The sequence below is a fragment of the Rasamsonia byssochlamydoides genome (genome assembly GCF_041956645.1).
Source record: "Rasamsonia byssochlamydoides strain NRRL 3658 unplaced genomic scaffold VTN77scaffold_39, whole genome shotgun sequence".
NCBI classification, from domain to species: Eukaryota; Fungi; Ascomycota; class Eurotiomycetes; order Eurotiales; family Trichocomaceae; genus Rasamsonia; species Rasamsonia byssochlamydoides.
The window spans coordinates 209,158-225,328 of record NW_027192422.1 but is presented as its reverse complement, the minus strand read 5'-3'; the positions used below and the strand labels follow the sequence as shown (position 1 = coordinate 225,328).

Here is a 16,171-nt window from a genome sequence, read left to right as displayed (position 1 = left end):
ATCACGAATGTCTGGCATTAATGAGACATGGCTTTTGTTCTGTTCATTCATGATGTGCATATTATATACAGTCAAACATCATTTCGCTCGCGATGATCTTCGAATCTCCGTAATTGCTCTCCGCCGATGATCTGACTCGGCAAAGAGGGCCTCAATCAACTCTATGACCTCCTCGGCGGTGAATTCCAACGACAACTCACCCTCCAGCCAGAGGAATTTGATATCAGCAAGCGAGCTCTCCAATATGTTGATCAGATACTGGAATTTCAACCAATTTCGGACATAGACAGCAACCATAGAGATTGGCTCCTTGTCACCTGCTGTCTCAGGCATAAAGATGTCTTCGAGCTTTGACAGCTTGTTGCAGAAAGACACTAGTCGTTGTGATTCTGCTTCTGAAATGTCCGAAAGGTCTTCAATGTCGATGATAACTTTGTTGATGACCGTCGATAGAAGGGAGCCGATCGCTTGGAGAAGAGCTGAATGCGAGAGAATGGATTGCCACTCCCTGTAGACGTGTCGAATCCTGTCCACCGTGGCATCAATGGCGTTTTCACATTCCCCAAGGAAAGGTTGCTCAGAGCAGTGGGCGAAGCCTTGGCTGCCGTCAAGCAGGTCAGTCACTATCGTGCGCTGTGTCTGCATTTCTTTGCTGTAGGAGAGCTTCCCAAACCGCTCGAGACCTTCTATGTCGGGAGCGAGTCTTGAGAGTTGATGCTCATCCACAAGATGGCGGATCTGCTCAGCCAGGTACATACTATCATTATACAGATAAATCTGCCCGGCGTTCAGTTTCAAGGTGTAGAAAGATGGTGCTGTAGCTTTAAACATGGCAAGAATCAAAGTGGGGAGTGCAAGAAGACCAGTTCCTGAAGAAGAAGCTCGGCTCTCTGCAAATCTATGGCAAAACGTCAGCTTGGATGCAGATTCTTGACTGAGTGTTCGAACTTACTCTGGCTTTGATAGAGCCTCAGAGTCGGAAATCTGGCGCCTAATGAGGGCAAGTATGGAGTCCGGAATGTCCGTCACAGTGTAGTGCTCTGTTAGCGTAATTTCCCTAGGAGACGAGGATTGCTTCGCCTCTTGACCATTCGCATGTTTCGGGGCAGTAGCACCCGCTTTTTGTTCTTCTTCAGGACTTTGGTCGTCTTCATCTTCCCCCCAGCCCCAAGCATCTCCGGCATCGTCATCCTCGAGAGAATCTGCTGCAGGGGGCTCACTAGCGGCTTTCATATCTTCAGTCTCATCCTCAAGACCCCATGCACTAACATCTTCTTCGTCAACTGCCTCCTTCGTGGGAGCTGGGCCGTTCGACTCTTCATTTTCGTTACCCCAGCCGGCGTCCCAATCTTCAGTTGTCCCACCTTCCAGCAAGACGTCATCCTTACTAGACACAATTTCTTTCTCGACCCTCTCAACCTTCCTGGTCAAGCCTTTGCTCGCAGTCAGAATCTTACGAACTTGATCTAATGAGTCGACTCGACGTCTAGTGAGCCAAAGGCGGGGAACTTGATTCACCCATGAAACAAGCTCTTCCTGTCCGTGCCACCCAAATCCTTCAAGCGTCTGGCAAAATTGCATCACCCGACCCAATGTCTTCTCGAACGCGTTCAGATCATCAAGATCAATAGGTATAGCTGGTGACAGCCACGAATTAATCAGCCTCGAAGAAATGACTGGTACGATGCCTTCGGAAAGCGGCTTAGAAATGGAAACCGGTAGACGTTGCTGGAGGTAACCCAGCACTGTGTCGACCCGATCGAAAAGTTCGGACACCGGTGTGGGTGATGATGACGTTTCAATTCGAATACCAAACTCTCCAACTGATATGTCATGGCTCTCACCATGGACAGGTGGTTGTAAGATAGGGTATATTATAGACGTTAGCAGGTCTCTCTGGAATGTTTTGTTCACAGCGTCAAGCATATTAAGCCGGGACAACGACTCAATTGTTCGTTCCAACGATGTGTCTGACCATACTATTAGCGAAATCCCATTGACAAATGTTTGCGTCTTACCAGTACGATCGCTGATGTACAGCTCGCCCTTGTCCTTGTCGATCCGCACTTCGCAAGCCCACCGAATGCGAAGAAATTCAATAATCGAATTTCGCAGCGCGGAAATATTCTCCGATAGGATGCTTGTTAAATTGCCGTTTCCGGAGAACTTGATTGTTTCTATAGCCTTCTCTGAATCTTCAAGAGACTCTATAGCGTCGGTAATCCGCCCTTCTTCAACCGCCTTGTGCCCAGCATCGAGTCGGTGACGAAATTCTTGAATCTGTTCCAGACTCTCCGTTACCGCCTCGTTGAAAGCAATTTCGGTCTGTAGCAGATGGACCTTTCTGGAAGCGTCTTCGATCTTCAGCTGAAGCGGCTTTGTTTTCTCATGCTGTGCGACAATCTCCCGCGCAGTCTCCCTTGACCGTTCAATGTCTGCATGTAGCTGTCTAGCCTGCGAAATCCATCCATCAACGTCGGAGGCAGTCTGTTCGCTTAGGGAGCTTATTTCTTTCTTTCGTATACAGCCTGTTAGTGATAATTATCTCCCTAGAGGGGAAAAATGTGCTCTTACCTCTGCCTGCTCTCGAGCTTTGGATATACGGTGCAACGCCTCGGGGAGGGCCGACGCAGGGAATTCAGAGGCAACAACATCTTCAGAGTCTGGATAAGCGCCCTTCGTTACAAAATCTAACACGGATTCGCACAGCTGATCCTCCGACACCGTTGAGGGCATTCTGAGGGTTGTGTTTGAAGCCGCACAAGCTCTCCGCGCCCGTGATGATGGTTGCACATATGCAAGAATCAGTCAGGAGCGCCTGGTTTCTCGGAGTGAAATATGTCCAGTAATGAGAGACTCTGGTACAATGAGAAATGTAAGTAAATTGCTTGCCAAATCAATATGTCAGCTACCTTGTCCTTAGTTCGTCCGATGCGCGCCCCATACCATGTGACTTGGCGTCACCGCTCCGATAGGCCAATTATCGATCGATCTGCTGGCAGAGATGCCACAAATGAATACAAAATAATAGAAAATAATTATAGAGAATCAACCAACATCCTGGTCAATTGGTCCCTAGATGTACGTGGTGTCCTCCATTTTCTACAGCGAGAAAGGTTTTGCGGTACAATTTATTATGTGCAAGGTGCCTGAGAAATTCCGCTGATCAGCGTTGAGGTAGTGGCTATGGGGCCTAGGCAAGCCTTAATTGTGATAATTCTAATTCAATGAACTGAAAGTTCAGCACACGCGACTACCACCACAGCTTGGAGTTGCCCAGGCTCCTGCAACCTCATCAGCAAGCTGTATCGGCATTTGCTGCAATTATCCCGCCCGGGGACAGCTGTCGTATATAGGTAAGTTTCTATACCCTCTATATTTGAGGAATAAAATTGCTTTATCAAAATTGTTACCCCTCACCTACGTCAACCACAGCGGTCTGTTCTTTATGGTCTCGAATGCAGAAGCATCATCAGGGTGCGCTGCGGGCCGAGCTGTTCCTTTTATTATCCCTTCTCCCTTTGTTCGTCGTGTTAGCCAATTTATTTGCGAATAGATATGTACTGTCTACGTCTATTCTAATGTATGAAGAAGCTTGACCCCGCAATTTCCCAGCGCTCTTCTTTCTTCCAACTGTCAAAACATTTTGGGTGTGTGAGCCTTGGACTTCGCTTGCTATGATAGTGCATTATTGTCAGTTCTGACCTGTAACTGACCAAGGGTCAGGTGCCTGAATCCGCGGCTGGGCTCGATTCCTGGTTTCTTGGAAAAAGCCAGTCCATCCTGGATATATCGGTCCAAAATGGCGTCTTTGGAGCGCAAAAAGGGCCACTTTCGACTACTCCAAAAATTCAAACCCGACTACTCCGTTAACGAGTTCACTCAATATGAATCGGAGAGGACGGGTATGAGAGTTGTAGTTATTGATGGGAAAGGACCCAAAGTTTCCGGTTATTTCGTGCTTGCAACCGAAATTCATGATGACTCGGGAGCTCCACATACTCTAGAGCACTTATGCTTCATGGGATCAAGGAACTATCGTTATAAAGGGTTTCTTGATAAACTCGCCACGAGAGCTTACTCAAACACGAACGCCTGGACAGCTACCGACCATACAGCGTATACTCTAGACACAGCCGGGTGGGAAGGGTTCTCTCAGATCCTACCAGTGTATCTCGAGCATGTTATTGCCCCGACGCTCACTGACGCAGGCTGCTACACCGAGGTACATCACATCGACGGCACCGGGCACGATGCCGGCGTTGTGTACTCAGAAATGCAAGGTGTTCAGAATACCGCTTCTGAACTGATCGACTTACGAGCTCGGCGTCTGCTTTACCCGGAAGGCGTAGGTTTTCGATATGAGACGGGAGGAATGATGGAACAGCTCCGTGTCCTTACCGCCGACAGAATCCGCGACTTTCATCGGGAGATGTACCAGCCCAAGAATTTATGTCTGATCATTACTGGTGAAGTGGATCATGATGATTTGCTGGAAACCTTGGATAAATTTGAGACCACCATTCTCGATGTGATTCCAAGCCCCGACTCTCCTTTTAAGCGGCCTTGGGTAGAATCTCGCCAGGCTCCAGCCCTGCAGAAATCTGTTGTGGAAACTGTGGAGTTCCCTGAAGAGGACGAGTCCTCTGGCGAGATTGAAATCAGATTCCTGGGGCCATCTTGCACGGACCCAGTACAAGGTGAGTCTGTATGACCAAAGGAATCGCAGACACTGCTGACAATCCGCTAGGTGGTGCCCTCAATGTTGTGCTGCTCTATCTCGCCGGTTCTTCGGCTACTGTTCTCGAGAATGTGTTGGTCGAAAAAGAGCAGGTCGCAAGTGCTGTTTACTTCTCTACTGAAGATCGTCCCAGCATTGAGATTCGGTTCACGTTGACCAGTGTGGCTACGGAGAAGCTTTCACAGGTTGAGAGGAGATTCTTTGAGGTTCTGCACGAAGCTATGGAGAAGCCGCTAGATATGCAATATCTACGGGAGTGCATCCAGCGCCAAAAGCGAAGCTGGAAGTTTTCCACAGAGAACTCTGCTGTCCCCTTTGCAGAATACGTCATCTCTGATTTCCTATTTGGTAAGAGAGATGGGTCAACGTTGCTTGATGTTGCAAGCTTGAAGGAGTACGATGAGCTGGAAAAATGGAGTGAGACGCAGTGGAAAGACTTCATTAGGAAATGGATCTCTGATGCCCCTCATGTGTCCATACTCGGTGTCCCATCCTCCAAGCTCGCGGAAAAGCTCAAGTCGGATGAAGAGGCACGAGTCGCAGCACAGCGGGAAAAATTCGGAGAGGAGGGACTGAGAAAGTTGGCCGAAAAGCTTGAACAGGCCAAAGCCGAAAACGACAAGGAGATCCCAAGGGAAATGCTTGCCAAGTTCAAGGTGCCAGGGGTAGAATCCATCCATTTTGTTGAGACGACGACGGCAAGGTCCGGTGCTGCTCTGAAAGCGGGACGACCGGATCATAAGATACAGAAACTTGTGGATGCAGATGGGTCGGAGGCACCTCTATTCATTCATTTCGAGCATATCGCTAGTAACTTCGCACAAATTTCTCTCCTCATTTCGGCTCAGGAGGTTCCGGTCCAGCTTCGACCGTTGTTGGTCGTATACACTGAAGCTTTCTTCAATCTTCCCATCCAGCGTGATGGCAAGACTATCGCTTTTGAGCAAGTGGTCGTTGAGTTGGAACGCGACACTGTTGGGTATTCGATGGAGGGTGCACGAAGCCTGGGCAACTCTGAGATGCTGCGCGTCACGTTCCAGGTTGAAGTGGAGAAGTATGCCACTGCCATTTCCTGGCTCAAAGAGCTCGTACGGAATTCAATCTTTGACGTGGAGAGGCTCAAAGCTATCACGGCCCGGCTTCTCGCAGATGTTCCTGATTCCAAACGCAGCGGTGATGACATGCTCGCTGCTGTGTACGTCATGGTGCATTATGCCCCTGAATCTATCGTCCGGGCCCGGAGCACTCTGGTCAAGGCACGGTACTTGAAACGGATTAAGCGACTTCTCGAGACCCAGCCAGAACTGGTGGTGTCGCGTATGGAAGAGATTCGGAAATCGCTCTTCCGGTTCGAGAATTTCCGTGTCCTTGTCATCGCCGACGTGGAGAAGCTCGCTCGGCCTGTGTCCTCATGGCAACCTTTCCTCGCTACCCTGGATCCTAATGTTCCCCTTCAGCCCATTACCAGCCGACAAGCTGTGCTCAGTGAAGCTGGAAAGAATCTGGGCAAGTTGTCGTATGTGGTTCCGATGCCGACGATCGACTCATCGTTTGCCTACGCCACGGCCAGGGGTCTTGACTCCTACGATCACCCCAAGTTGCCCGCGTTGCTGGTTGCGATCGCTTATATGAACGCGGTTGAGGGTCCTCTCTGGGTTGCTGTCCGCGGAACCGGCCTGGCATATGGTACGAACTTTGCCTATAATATTGATCTTGGCACCGTTAATTACGACGTCTATCGCTCTCCGAATGCCCACAAGGCATTCGAGGCAAGCAAGAAAATTGTTGAGGACCATCTTACGGACGCTGTTCCTTTCGAACCATTGATGCTTGAGGGCGCGATCAGCAGTATCGTGGTCAGTTTCGCAAATGAGCAGGCGACCATTGCCAGCGCCGCACAAGGCAGTTTCATCCGCCAGGTCGTGCGGAATTTGCCGAGCGATTACAAGGAGAGAACATTGAAAAAAGTGAGGGAGATCAAGGTCGACGAGGTCAAGGAGGCCTTGCGGGATATCATCATGCCTCTTTTTGACCCTGACAGATCGAACCTCGTGGTGACTTGCGCACCGGTTCTCGAGGATGTGAGTGGCTTTCCCATCCCTTCTCCCGTTAAACATTACCATCTAAATGCTGACTACCGTGGTAGACAATCAAGCAGGGCCTAGAATCTTCGGGGTTCAAACCTGAAGTACAGCCACTGAAGCACTTCGAGGATGACTACGGATTGAAACTAGGCGATGAGGAGGAAGAGGAGGAATCCGAAGAGGAGGAAGATTATGAGCTTGTCGAAGATGATGGTTCTGATGATGACTATAGCGATGATGATGAATGAATGAATGGGGAGCGGCATCGCCTGCGATAGGGTTAGGTTTCAGCATTGTCAGCGGTATAGACTTGGGAGGTCGAGAAGGCGTTCCATTTGATTACTCGGACTGCCTACATAATACTTAGCAAAGCTACGATGATAGACTATAATTACACGATGAATTGTGCATAGTCGTGTAATAATAATAGCTGACATGATGAACCAACGTACTACCAAGTTTGCACTGTTTGTTTGAAAACCTACCCACCTAAGATCCAGGAAGTTGACACGGGTCACGAACAAGGCAAGCAACAACTGCACAAGACGTACAGTTGCTTCCACGATCTGCCGTCATGAGTATCCTCCAGGTTTGTCGGACTTTTCCCTTTGTTTCTTTCAGATACTGTTGGACTTGAATGATGAGCAAAGGCTAACCACTGGTCACAGCGCCTGGAGCGTCTCCTCGACCGCCCGCTCTTCCCATGGAAGAGCGTGCTCGTGGGCTTTTCTCTCGGTCAATTTATCCTCGAGGGGTTTCTGTCGCTCCGTCAGTACCGCGTCCTGTCGCGTACAAAGCCCCCAAAGGTGCTGGAGGGTGAGGTCTCGCAGAAGGTCTTTGATGAGAGCCAGGTACGCAGCCCACTAGCCGCCCAGGAGACGGTTGCAATGCTAACCCATTTGTTCGAAATCAGGCATATGGACGGGCGAAAGCCAAATTTGGATTTGTCTCCGGTCTCTACAGTCAGGTCCAGAACCTGGTCTTCATCTATTACGATTTTTTGCCCAAGGTCTGGGGAATTACTGGTGTTTGGCTAGCTCGCTACTTTCCGTCATGGTTTCAAGGCGAAATTGGGCATACTCTGGTCTTCTTTTTCGTTTTCAACTTGGTCACGACGGTCCTTTCGCTGCCGGTCTCGTATTACAACACGTTCGTCCTCGAGGAGAAATTCGGCTTCAACAAGCAGACCGTCAAGCTCTGGGTCACGGACATTCTGAAGAGTCAACTGCTGGGGATTGTGATCGGTGGCCCCATCTTGGCCGGGATGCTCAAGATCATCCAGAAGACTGGGAACAGCTTCTTCTATTACCTGTGGCTTTTCAGTGTCTTCGTCCAGATCTTCGCCATCACCATCTACCCGATTGCCATCTTGCCGCTATTCAACAAGCTGTCCCCGCTTGAACCTGGCCCAATCAAGACCGGTGTCGAGGAGCTCGCGAAGAAGCTCAAGTTCCCCTTGCATGAGCTCTACGTCATCGATGGCAGCAAGAGGAGCGCTCACAGCAACGCGTACTTCTATGGTCTGCCGTGGAAGAAGCACATTGTCATCTATGACACGCTGATCCAGGGGAGTGAACCGGAAGAGGTGGTTGCTGTGTTGAGCCATGAGCTGGGTCACTGGAGCCTCGGTCATACTACCAAGTTGTTTGGTATCGCACAGGTACGAATTGCCTTTTTTTTTTTTCAGGGGAAGCTGAAACAGGCCACTAATTTGAATATAGTTCCACATGTTCTATATCTTTGTTCTATTCACTGCGTTTATCAACAACAAGTCACTATACGAGGCGTTTGGGTTCCACGATGAATATCCCGTCATGATCGCATTCCTTCTGTTCTCCGACGCCTTGGCGCCGATGGATGCTATTGTCAAGCTCTTAATGAACATTCTCAGCCGGAAATTCGAGTTCCAAGCAGGTAAGTTTGCAGTTTCATGGTTCAGAATCAGATGCTGATATGCATCCACCAGATGCCTTTGCTGCGAAACTCGGGTATTCCAAGGAACTGGCAAGGTCGCTCCTCAAACTCCAGATCCAGAACTTGAGCACCATGGACGCGGATTGGATGTATGCAAGCTACCACTATTCTCACCCGATCCTGCCGGAGCGGCTCGGCGCGTTGGGCTGGAAGGGAAAGGAAGCCGACAAGAGTTTGGATCGCGATAAGCCTGTCAAGGCGGCGGACAGGGAGCTGTAGTCTGATTTCTTTTCGTTTATTTTTTCCCCTACATTTCCATGTAGGTTAGACGTTAGTCACATTGCTTGACACGACCCGTGGACACTGGATGGATGGGCACGATAGAAAAAGAATGATCCAATGAAAATTCAACGCAAGGTCTTTCCTTACCAACTGTATCTTGTCCCTGTAAAAAAAAAAGGCACCTGAAGCAAAGGCCAGGGTTTGAGATATTCTAAATCCATCATTCGCTCGCCTCCGCGGCGTCATCCGCTGCGTCATTATTTTTCTTCGCTTTGGCCCTCTTCTCCGCCAGCCGACGCTCCTTCTTCTTGCGCTTGCGCTCTTCCTTGTCGATCTTCTTCGACACTAGTATCCCCTCCTCACCGACCTGTATATTCTCTCCTCCGGTGGTGAAGTCTCCACCAATCTCATCCTGCTGTTGCTCCCCATTCGTCAACTCCCACTTCTGTCGATCCTCCCAGCTGTCACCAGCCGCAGCGGCAGTAGCATCACCTTGCTGTTGTTCCTGCTGCTGCGGCACCGCACCACTCAGCAGCGTCAAATCGCGACCCAGCACTTCCCCCGCAAGGCCCGCTTGCACGCGCTTCAGATTGTGCAGGATGAGATTGGGCGCGGCGGCCGTGGTGCGCGAGACGGGCCCGTGTTCAGAGATGGTCGCATTGGGCTGTAGAGCTGGGTCCGTGGCGGCGCGGTCGAGGTACGCGGCGAGGAAGTCGTGCGCGGCGGATTGGGAGATGGGTTTGGAGGAGAGGATGATGGTTGGTGGGAGGGGGTTGGGGCCGGAGGTAGCCATTGATTTTTATTTTCTTTATTGTTTTCTTGCTCTTTATATTCTTTCTCGATATTTAATTTTGGATATCTTTGTCGTGGGTGGAATTTCAGTATCGATGAAGCAAGCGGGGCGAGAGAATGGCCGAGAACTGGTAGATGAATTTTTCGATCTCGGTAGTCCTGTAGGAGGGAAACTTAAAAAGAAAAGAAAAAAAATATATGCAAGAACAGGTTCCTGTAGTATAATCAAAACTTTCTCAAAAAATTACACGATATAAAAAGCGCTGGAAACCAAGACAAGGCCGTAAGAACAGTGTCTAGAAATCAAAATATCTTGAAACTTTTTTTTTTGTCGGCGTCGATATCTCCGTTCCACAGTTCCCCGTCCTCCGTCCTCCGTGCCGCATGTCAGTCAATTTTCTGCCGGATACCTACCCTACTAACTATGTAGGAACTCCGCCAGTGTGACCGACACGACCAACCAGGGCAACTACTTGATCCCATTCATTCCAATTCATTCGTCCAATTATTTACCTCGGAGGGTGTCAGGTTGTTTTTTGACTACTTGTTCTCGGCTTATCCTGCCAAGTGATCTATCTGATCTCCGGATAAATAAGAATTATGCTGGCCCTCCGGTGCTGGAGGGCAGCTTTGCCCTCCTCTACGTTCAATGCTGCTACTGCAGCAGCTCCGGCACGGATGACTGCGTTGTCGCGGTTGCAGTCGCAGATTTTGAGGTGTGTATACCTTTGTTTAAATTTGTATCATGTACGCTGCGACAGGAATTGATGAATGAGTACTGACCACGAAGTACCAGGCCATCCACATCCCTTCCATCCTTCTCATCTTCACCGTCTACGCAACGAACATTCTCCTCTCTCCTCATCGCTTCCTCCTCTAGTTCATTCCCACTCCTCCGTCCATTTTCACCAGCGGCGGCTGCTCAACAAACACGCTCCTTCTCCGCCTCAGCCTCCCTCGCCGGAAAACGCGATACGTACAACCCCTCGCGGAGAGTCCAGAAGCGACGCCATGGGTTTCTTGCGCGACTGCGGAGTCGTGGTGGACGGAAGATCCTCATGCGTCGGAGGGCGAAGGGGAGGAAGTGGTTGAGTTGGTGAAAAAAAATTATCAAACGCATGCAATTTGCAGGAATTCGATTGCGGAAGAAAGGAACCATTCCGGGTTTTTTTTTGGTCTCGTCTTGACATGTCATGCCATGTCATGTCCCTCCCATAGAGGCTTTATTTCAAAAGGAGGGATATGATATGATATGTGGGCATGAAACCCAGCTAGAAGATCTATCTAGGCGGGCGTTCTCGATTTTCTTTCCGTTATTTGTACTGTACTTTTAACTTAAAGGGCTTGACTGATATATAACCTTGGTTGAGTGATCGTTTTGAGTGATATAATCGCCTTTGAATCGAGAGAGAAAAGCAGCTGATTGATAGTGAGCTGGAGCAAATTTGGAGAGAGTGGCGAGAAAAAAAAAAGGGCGACCTGGTGAACAGAACAGAAAGAACAAACACATGTGTGTGTGGTATAGTTATGGAAGTTAGATAACCTGTACAGTACAATATTTATTAGCATTACAGAGCAATGTTATTTATTTATGGACGCAAAAAGCAACATGTAGTATCTCTTTTCAAGAAAAGAAACATCCTGTACTTAGGCAATTTCTACTTACTATGAGACATCAATTCGTTCCAATCCGGTTTATTTTATTTCCTTTTTTTTGGTTCCTACTCTCGCCTGGCTAAGGACGTAGAAAGTCATTGATCAATCACTAAGCAAGCTTTTTGTCATTCGTCATCATCGATCGCCTCCGGTTCCTATGACTCTCACATATTTTTGAGGGGGAAAAACAAAAGAAAAAAGAAAAGGGGGAAAAAAAGGAAAAAAAGACGAGAGAAAAGGAAAATGTATGCTTCTACGCCCATGCAAGTAAACAAACCCCCCAAATAATTATGCCCAGCGCAAGAGTCAATACATGGAAAAGCAACACAACACAACAGAACGACCATACCGCCCCCCTGCAATGTCTGTCTTTCTTGCTTCTTTACAAATCTGCAGGTTTGTGTGGTTAACCCTATTCCCGTCCTTAAATTTGGCCTGTCTTGTCTTGTCTCTTTTGGCTTTTTCTTCTTCTTGGATATATATAGATATCCGTTCTCGGTGCTGACCAGACGGGTGTGCTCTGGGCGAGGGACTCGCAGCGTGACGACGGCCAATTCATCTTTCGTTCGACCCTCAGTCCATAATAGGCTCCAAGGTTGTTCCACTGCGACGATAATTAGTACCCGAAGGCAATAAATTCATCAAATTATTTTTTTAAAAGAAGAAAAAGGGCTACTTACGCAACAATAGTCGCCCAACCGATCAACCGCCAGTGCTTCTCGATTCTTCGGCTGATGGCAATCTTCTCGCCAATCTCCGTGCAGGCAGGTTGTGTCAGAGTCAGCTTCGCCGCATCCGCCTTGACACCCATGACCTTGGCACCCGTCGCCGTAGATCCGATGTTGACCATCAGAACCTCGTTCTTCGACAGCTTGGCGACCTTGGCCTGCTTGCCGTCGGCAGTCTTGACACCCAGCAGACGACGGAGCAAGAAGTAGTTAACCTCCAGTTCGATGTAAATCGCTGGCAACTTCCCTCGCAACCCCAGGACGAAGCCGACCAGACGATCAGCACGGCACAGCGTAGGGTCGACCCGAGTTCCGACACCGATCAAACCACCAGGGACAGCGAACTTCAGATCATTGTGCTCCGCAAAGAGGGAGACAACCCGGGAGAAGATGGGGCGGCATTGAATCTTGCCATTCTCATCCTTGGTAACCAGACCTGGCCGAATCTCGATCTCGTCATTCAACTTCAGCACACCGGTCAGGATCGAACCACCGGCAACACCACCCTTGAGCTCTTCAATCTCAGCACCAGGTTTGTTCACGTCGAAGGATCGAATGACGATCATGTGTGGGGCAGCAGTGAAGTCGCGGACTGGAACGGGAATGTGGGTGACCAGGTATTCGTTGACGGCGTCAATGTTGTACTTCAGCTGCGCGGAGATAGGAATGATGGGCGAGCCATCCGCCACAGTGCCTCGAATGAACTTCAAGATCGTCTGGTAGTGCTGCAGGGCGGCCTCTTCCCGCATCAGGTCGACCTTGTTCTGGAGAATGATGATATGGCTCAGTTTCATGATCTCGATGGCGGCCAAGTGCTCAGATGTCTGTGGCTGCGGGCATGATTCATTTCCAGCAATCAGCAGCAGCGCTGCGTCCATGACGGCGGCACCAGACAACATGGTGCTCATGAGAATGTCGTGTCCGGGGCAGTCGACGAAGCTGTCCCAGTTTGATTAGCATGTTACTCTTCGAAGTGACTTTTTTTTTTGTATAGAGGGCACTTACGAGACATGTCTCAATAGCCGGTAGCGTCCCGTACAGCCTTCTCGCTCGCATGGCGGATCAATCTCCTTCTCGCTCTTATAGCTCTTGTAGCATGTCGGTCGAGGACACGCGGGGTTGTCGCACTTGTAGATCTTCGCGTTGGCGTAACCCAACTTGATGGTAATGTTTCGTTCCAGCTCGTTCTTGAAGCGGACAGTCTGCACCTCTGAAATGGCCTTGACCACCGTCGACTTGCCGTGAGCGACATGGCCAATGGTTCCGATGTTAATCGTGGCCTGGCGGGCAATGATCTCAGGCGAGAGCGGGGTCAAAGTCGAAAAATCGATCGTGTCGGGATCTGGTTGTTGGGGCAGCTCTGGCCGCTTAGGTTGAGGGGGAGGTGGTGCGGGCGTGGCCTTCTTCTTCTCCTTGAGAGGCTTCTCTTCTTTCTCTTCTTCCTGGTCAAGAGGTTCCTGGTCCTCGACATCGTCGTGCCCGTTGGCGTCTAAGACGGGCGAGCCAGGCTGGGACGGTTGGGACTCTTCATCCGAGAAGTCGCCGTTGGTAGCCATGATTGCGATGGCGGATGACGCTTTCAACAGCAGCTGCTCTTGACGGGGGCAGGAGGAAAAGGTTCAGAGAATGGCGTTCCGGGCCGTGGACGTTGAAAATTGCTCCTCTATGAGGCTGCTGGATGGATATGACAAAATCGGTCTGATTCGGCCTGGTGGGGTCTTGATTTGTGCAGTGGAGATGATTGCGGGCGGGCGGCGAATGAACAAACTCCTTTCCCTGGCAGCAGAACAGGCAAGAAAAAATGGCTGCAGATCTGAATTACCTATTGTAGGAAAAAATAGGAAAAAAAAAACTATTGTTTTTTTTCTTCCCCCTTTTTCCTGGGGTGATAGTTGATGCAATGTTGCTCGAAAGAGAGCAAATGTGGGTTGGGGAAAATTTTTGTGGGCAGTAATGAGTCAGAAGAAATACCACCCACAGTTGGATAGATCTGCAGGATGACTGAATCCTCTCCAGAAAGCAAAGGGGATCTCATGGATACGGTTCTAACAAATGCCACTGAATACAGACTTGATTATCTTGAATATAGACTCTCCACAATGACCTTTTCTTCTTCACATTTGCCAAACTCCTCATGATGGGGTATACTTAGTAAATATGTACCTAGTAAATGCAGAATCCACTATGACTGTATACAATACACTCAATCCTCCTTATCACTCTCCTCACTACTGGACTCGTCATCGTCGTCATTATCTTCTTCGCCGCTGCCAGACTCAAATTCTGACTCCCCCATTGCAGAAGGGTCTTCTGGCTTTTGCATCACAAAGGCAACCATGCAGGTGATGCGATTCCCGGTTTCATATGTGCTGAGCAGCTTTCCAACCTGACGTGGCTGGACTTCACTTTTTGTGTCGCCATTCGGCGGCCCAGATTTCGGTTTCTCGAGTTCCTCTCTCCTCAAAAGCCACAGACGGACAGCCCCATCACTGCCGCATGTCACAAGGAGGAAGTGATCCTTCCAGGCCGCAGAGTCGGCAAGGCTCAGGACTTCAAAATCTTTGACTCGCCCGGACAGACCGCAGGCCTTACCACCTAACTGCGCCCGAATTTGCGCGTCCGGGATGGAAGACTCGGAATCATCAGAACCTGAGGGCTTCGTCTCCTTGGTGGAGTAGAAGATGATCCTGCCGTCTTCTGTGGAGGCAGCAAGCAGTTCGTCTGTACCGTCATTCTGCTGACTGAAATTGACATATTTTATGCGATGCAGTTTACTCATCGGAGACGGCAAGAGCTTGCATTTGGGAATTGAATCCTGACAACAATAATTGTTAATCTCAAGAGGAAAAAAAAAAAGAAGTCTTCATCCACCGGAAAGGTCACCTACCACTCCGAATACCACAGCGCCCCATTCAAAGGCAACCGCAAACTCTTCTCCCTGAGAGTCCCAAACGATCTTGCGGCCCTCCCCGGTGCCGCGTTTTCCTTCCTTGACGCTCTGCAGGATCTCCTTGCTAAAATTCAACACTCCCGCTTTCTTACCCGTGACTAAGTTCCACAGTCTCATACATTTCTCCCCACGGCTCACGCTGAGCATGAGTTTCATGCTAGGGTGGATCGCAAAATCGTTGATGCCTGAGGGAGAGCTGCCCGGGGGAGCGGTATCCCCGCTGGGCCGTCCTTGCGCCTTCGGACGGGGAGCTTTGACGGTAGACACGACGGTCCAGTCCCGCGTTCTGGTGACAGAGATGGTGTTGTCCTCAGCTCCTGCCAATAACTTGGAGCGCGAGGGGAAATAGAGGGCAGTGATACTGGAGGAGTGGTGCAGCAATGAACCCAGCTCCCGGTTTTTCGGGTTCTCCAGAACCTTGCTTCCAGCCAGCGTTGGTACGGAGGGGAATCGGTCATTGACCACCGGGGGGGACGCGGACAGAGAGTAGAGATTGATACGCTCATCGGTGCCGCCACTGGCTAGAATCAACTTCTGAGGCTGGTTGGAGTCTGCACCGGTGAGCGGTGACAGCGCGAGAGACCGAATTGCGGAGGCATGGGCGTGGAAAAGGAACGTGTCTGCAAATTGGACAGAAGGAGAGGCACTAGCTTCTACATCCTTTTCATCTGTCGCAGGGGAGCTTGGGAGAGTCGCTGTAAAACCATGCAGGACTCGCTCGTAAGAACCGGTGACAATCTGGATCGTCACGGGAGCGGGATCGTTGCTGGACAGCGAAGCATCGGTAGTTGCAGTGGCCTTGATAGCCTTACGAGGTTGTTCACTAGCAGTCTGGCCGTCCTCGACGGCGGCTTCTCTCTTGCGCTTGCCCATGACAACGCAATAAGAGCTGGTTGTGAGTGTGATCTGACAATTGCTATCCTGCAGTGTGTATATCTGATGCCTTGGCAACTTTTTTTTTTCCCGCTGATAGCTCGATTTGCCGACAGTGACCGCCGGATCTAGCAGAAACAAATGATCCGAA

At 49.9% G+C, this 16,171-nt stretch overlaps 7 protein-coding genes across 7 annotated transcripts; 3 read left to right on the top strand and 4 right to left on the bottom strand.

The window, feature by feature from the left end:
* Positions 1–78: 78 nt before the first annotated feature.
* On the bottom strand, positions 79–2,736 carry VTN77DRAFT_5341 (uncharacterized protein; the record flags this gene model as incomplete). Its single annotated transcript, XM_069421500.1, has 4 exons — positions 79–898; positions 953–1,970; positions 2,019–2,514; positions 2,575–2,736. 4 exons carry the CDS (start codon positions 2,734–2,736, stop codon positions 79–81), a joined length of 2,496 nt encoding a protein of 831 aa, XP_069276979.1.
* Positions 2,737–3,585: 849 nt separating this feature from the next.
* On the top strand, positions 3,586–7,073 carry VTN77DRAFT_5340 (uncharacterized protein; the record flags this gene model as incomplete). The annotated part of the gene is made up of 4 exons (XM_069421499.1): positions 3,586–3,650; positions 3,727–4,700; positions 4,751–6,822; positions 6,888–7,073. 4 exons carry the CDS (start codon positions 3,586–3,588, stop codon positions 7,071–7,073), a joined length of 3,297 nt encoding a protein of 1,098 aa, XP_069276978.1.
* Positions 7,074–7,399: 326 nt separating this feature from the next.
* Positions 7,400–9,018, top strand: VTN77DRAFT_5339 (uncharacterized protein; the record flags this gene model as incomplete). The annotated part of the gene is made up of 5 exons (XM_069421497.1): positions 7,400–7,414; positions 7,494–7,676; positions 7,739–8,485; positions 8,547–8,739; positions 8,792–9,018. The coding sequence occupies 5 exons, from the start codon at positions 7,400–7,402 to the stop codon at positions 9,016–9,018; spliced, it is 1,365 nt and encodes a 454-aa protein (XP_069276977.1).
* Positions 9,019–9,241: 223 nt separating this feature from the next.
* On the bottom strand, positions 9,242–9,814 carry VTN77DRAFT_5338 (uncharacterized protein; the record flags this gene model as incomplete). The annotated part of the gene is made up of 1 exon (XM_069421496.1): positions 9,242–9,814. One exon carries the CDS (start codon positions 9,812–9,814, stop codon positions 9,242–9,244), a length of 573 nt encoding a protein of 190 aa, XP_069276976.1.
* Positions 9,815–10,413: 599 nt separating this feature from the next.
* VTN77DRAFT_5337 (mitochondrial 54S ribosomal protein bL34m) lies at positions 10,414–10,913 on the top strand (the record flags this gene model as incomplete). Its single annotated transcript, XM_069421495.1, has 2 exons — positions 10,414–10,529; positions 10,610–10,913. The coding sequence occupies 2 exons, from the start codon at positions 10,414–10,416 to the stop codon at positions 10,911–10,913; spliced, it is 420 nt and encodes a 139-aa protein (XP_069276975.1).
* A 1,129-nt stretch (positions 10,914–12,042) lies between these two features.
* Positions 12,043–13,753, bottom strand: VTN77DRAFT_5336 (uncharacterized protein; the record flags this gene model as incomplete). The annotated part of the gene is made up of 3 exons (XM_069421494.1): positions 12,043–12,073; positions 12,150–13,136; positions 13,203–13,753. The coding sequence occupies 3 exons, from the start codon at positions 13,751–13,753 to the stop codon at positions 12,043–12,045; spliced, it is 1,569 nt and encodes a 522-aa protein (XP_069276974.1).
* Positions 13,754–14,400: 647 nt separating this feature from the next.
* On the bottom strand, positions 14,401–16,020 carry VTN77DRAFT_5335 (uncharacterized protein; the record flags this gene model as incomplete). Its single annotated transcript, XM_069421493.1, has 2 exons — positions 14,401–15,012; positions 15,085–16,020. The coding sequence occupies 2 exons, from the start codon at positions 16,018–16,020 to the stop codon at positions 14,401–14,403; spliced, it is 1,548 nt and encodes a 515-aa protein (XP_069276973.1).
* Positions 16,021–16,171: the final 151 nt, after the last annotated feature.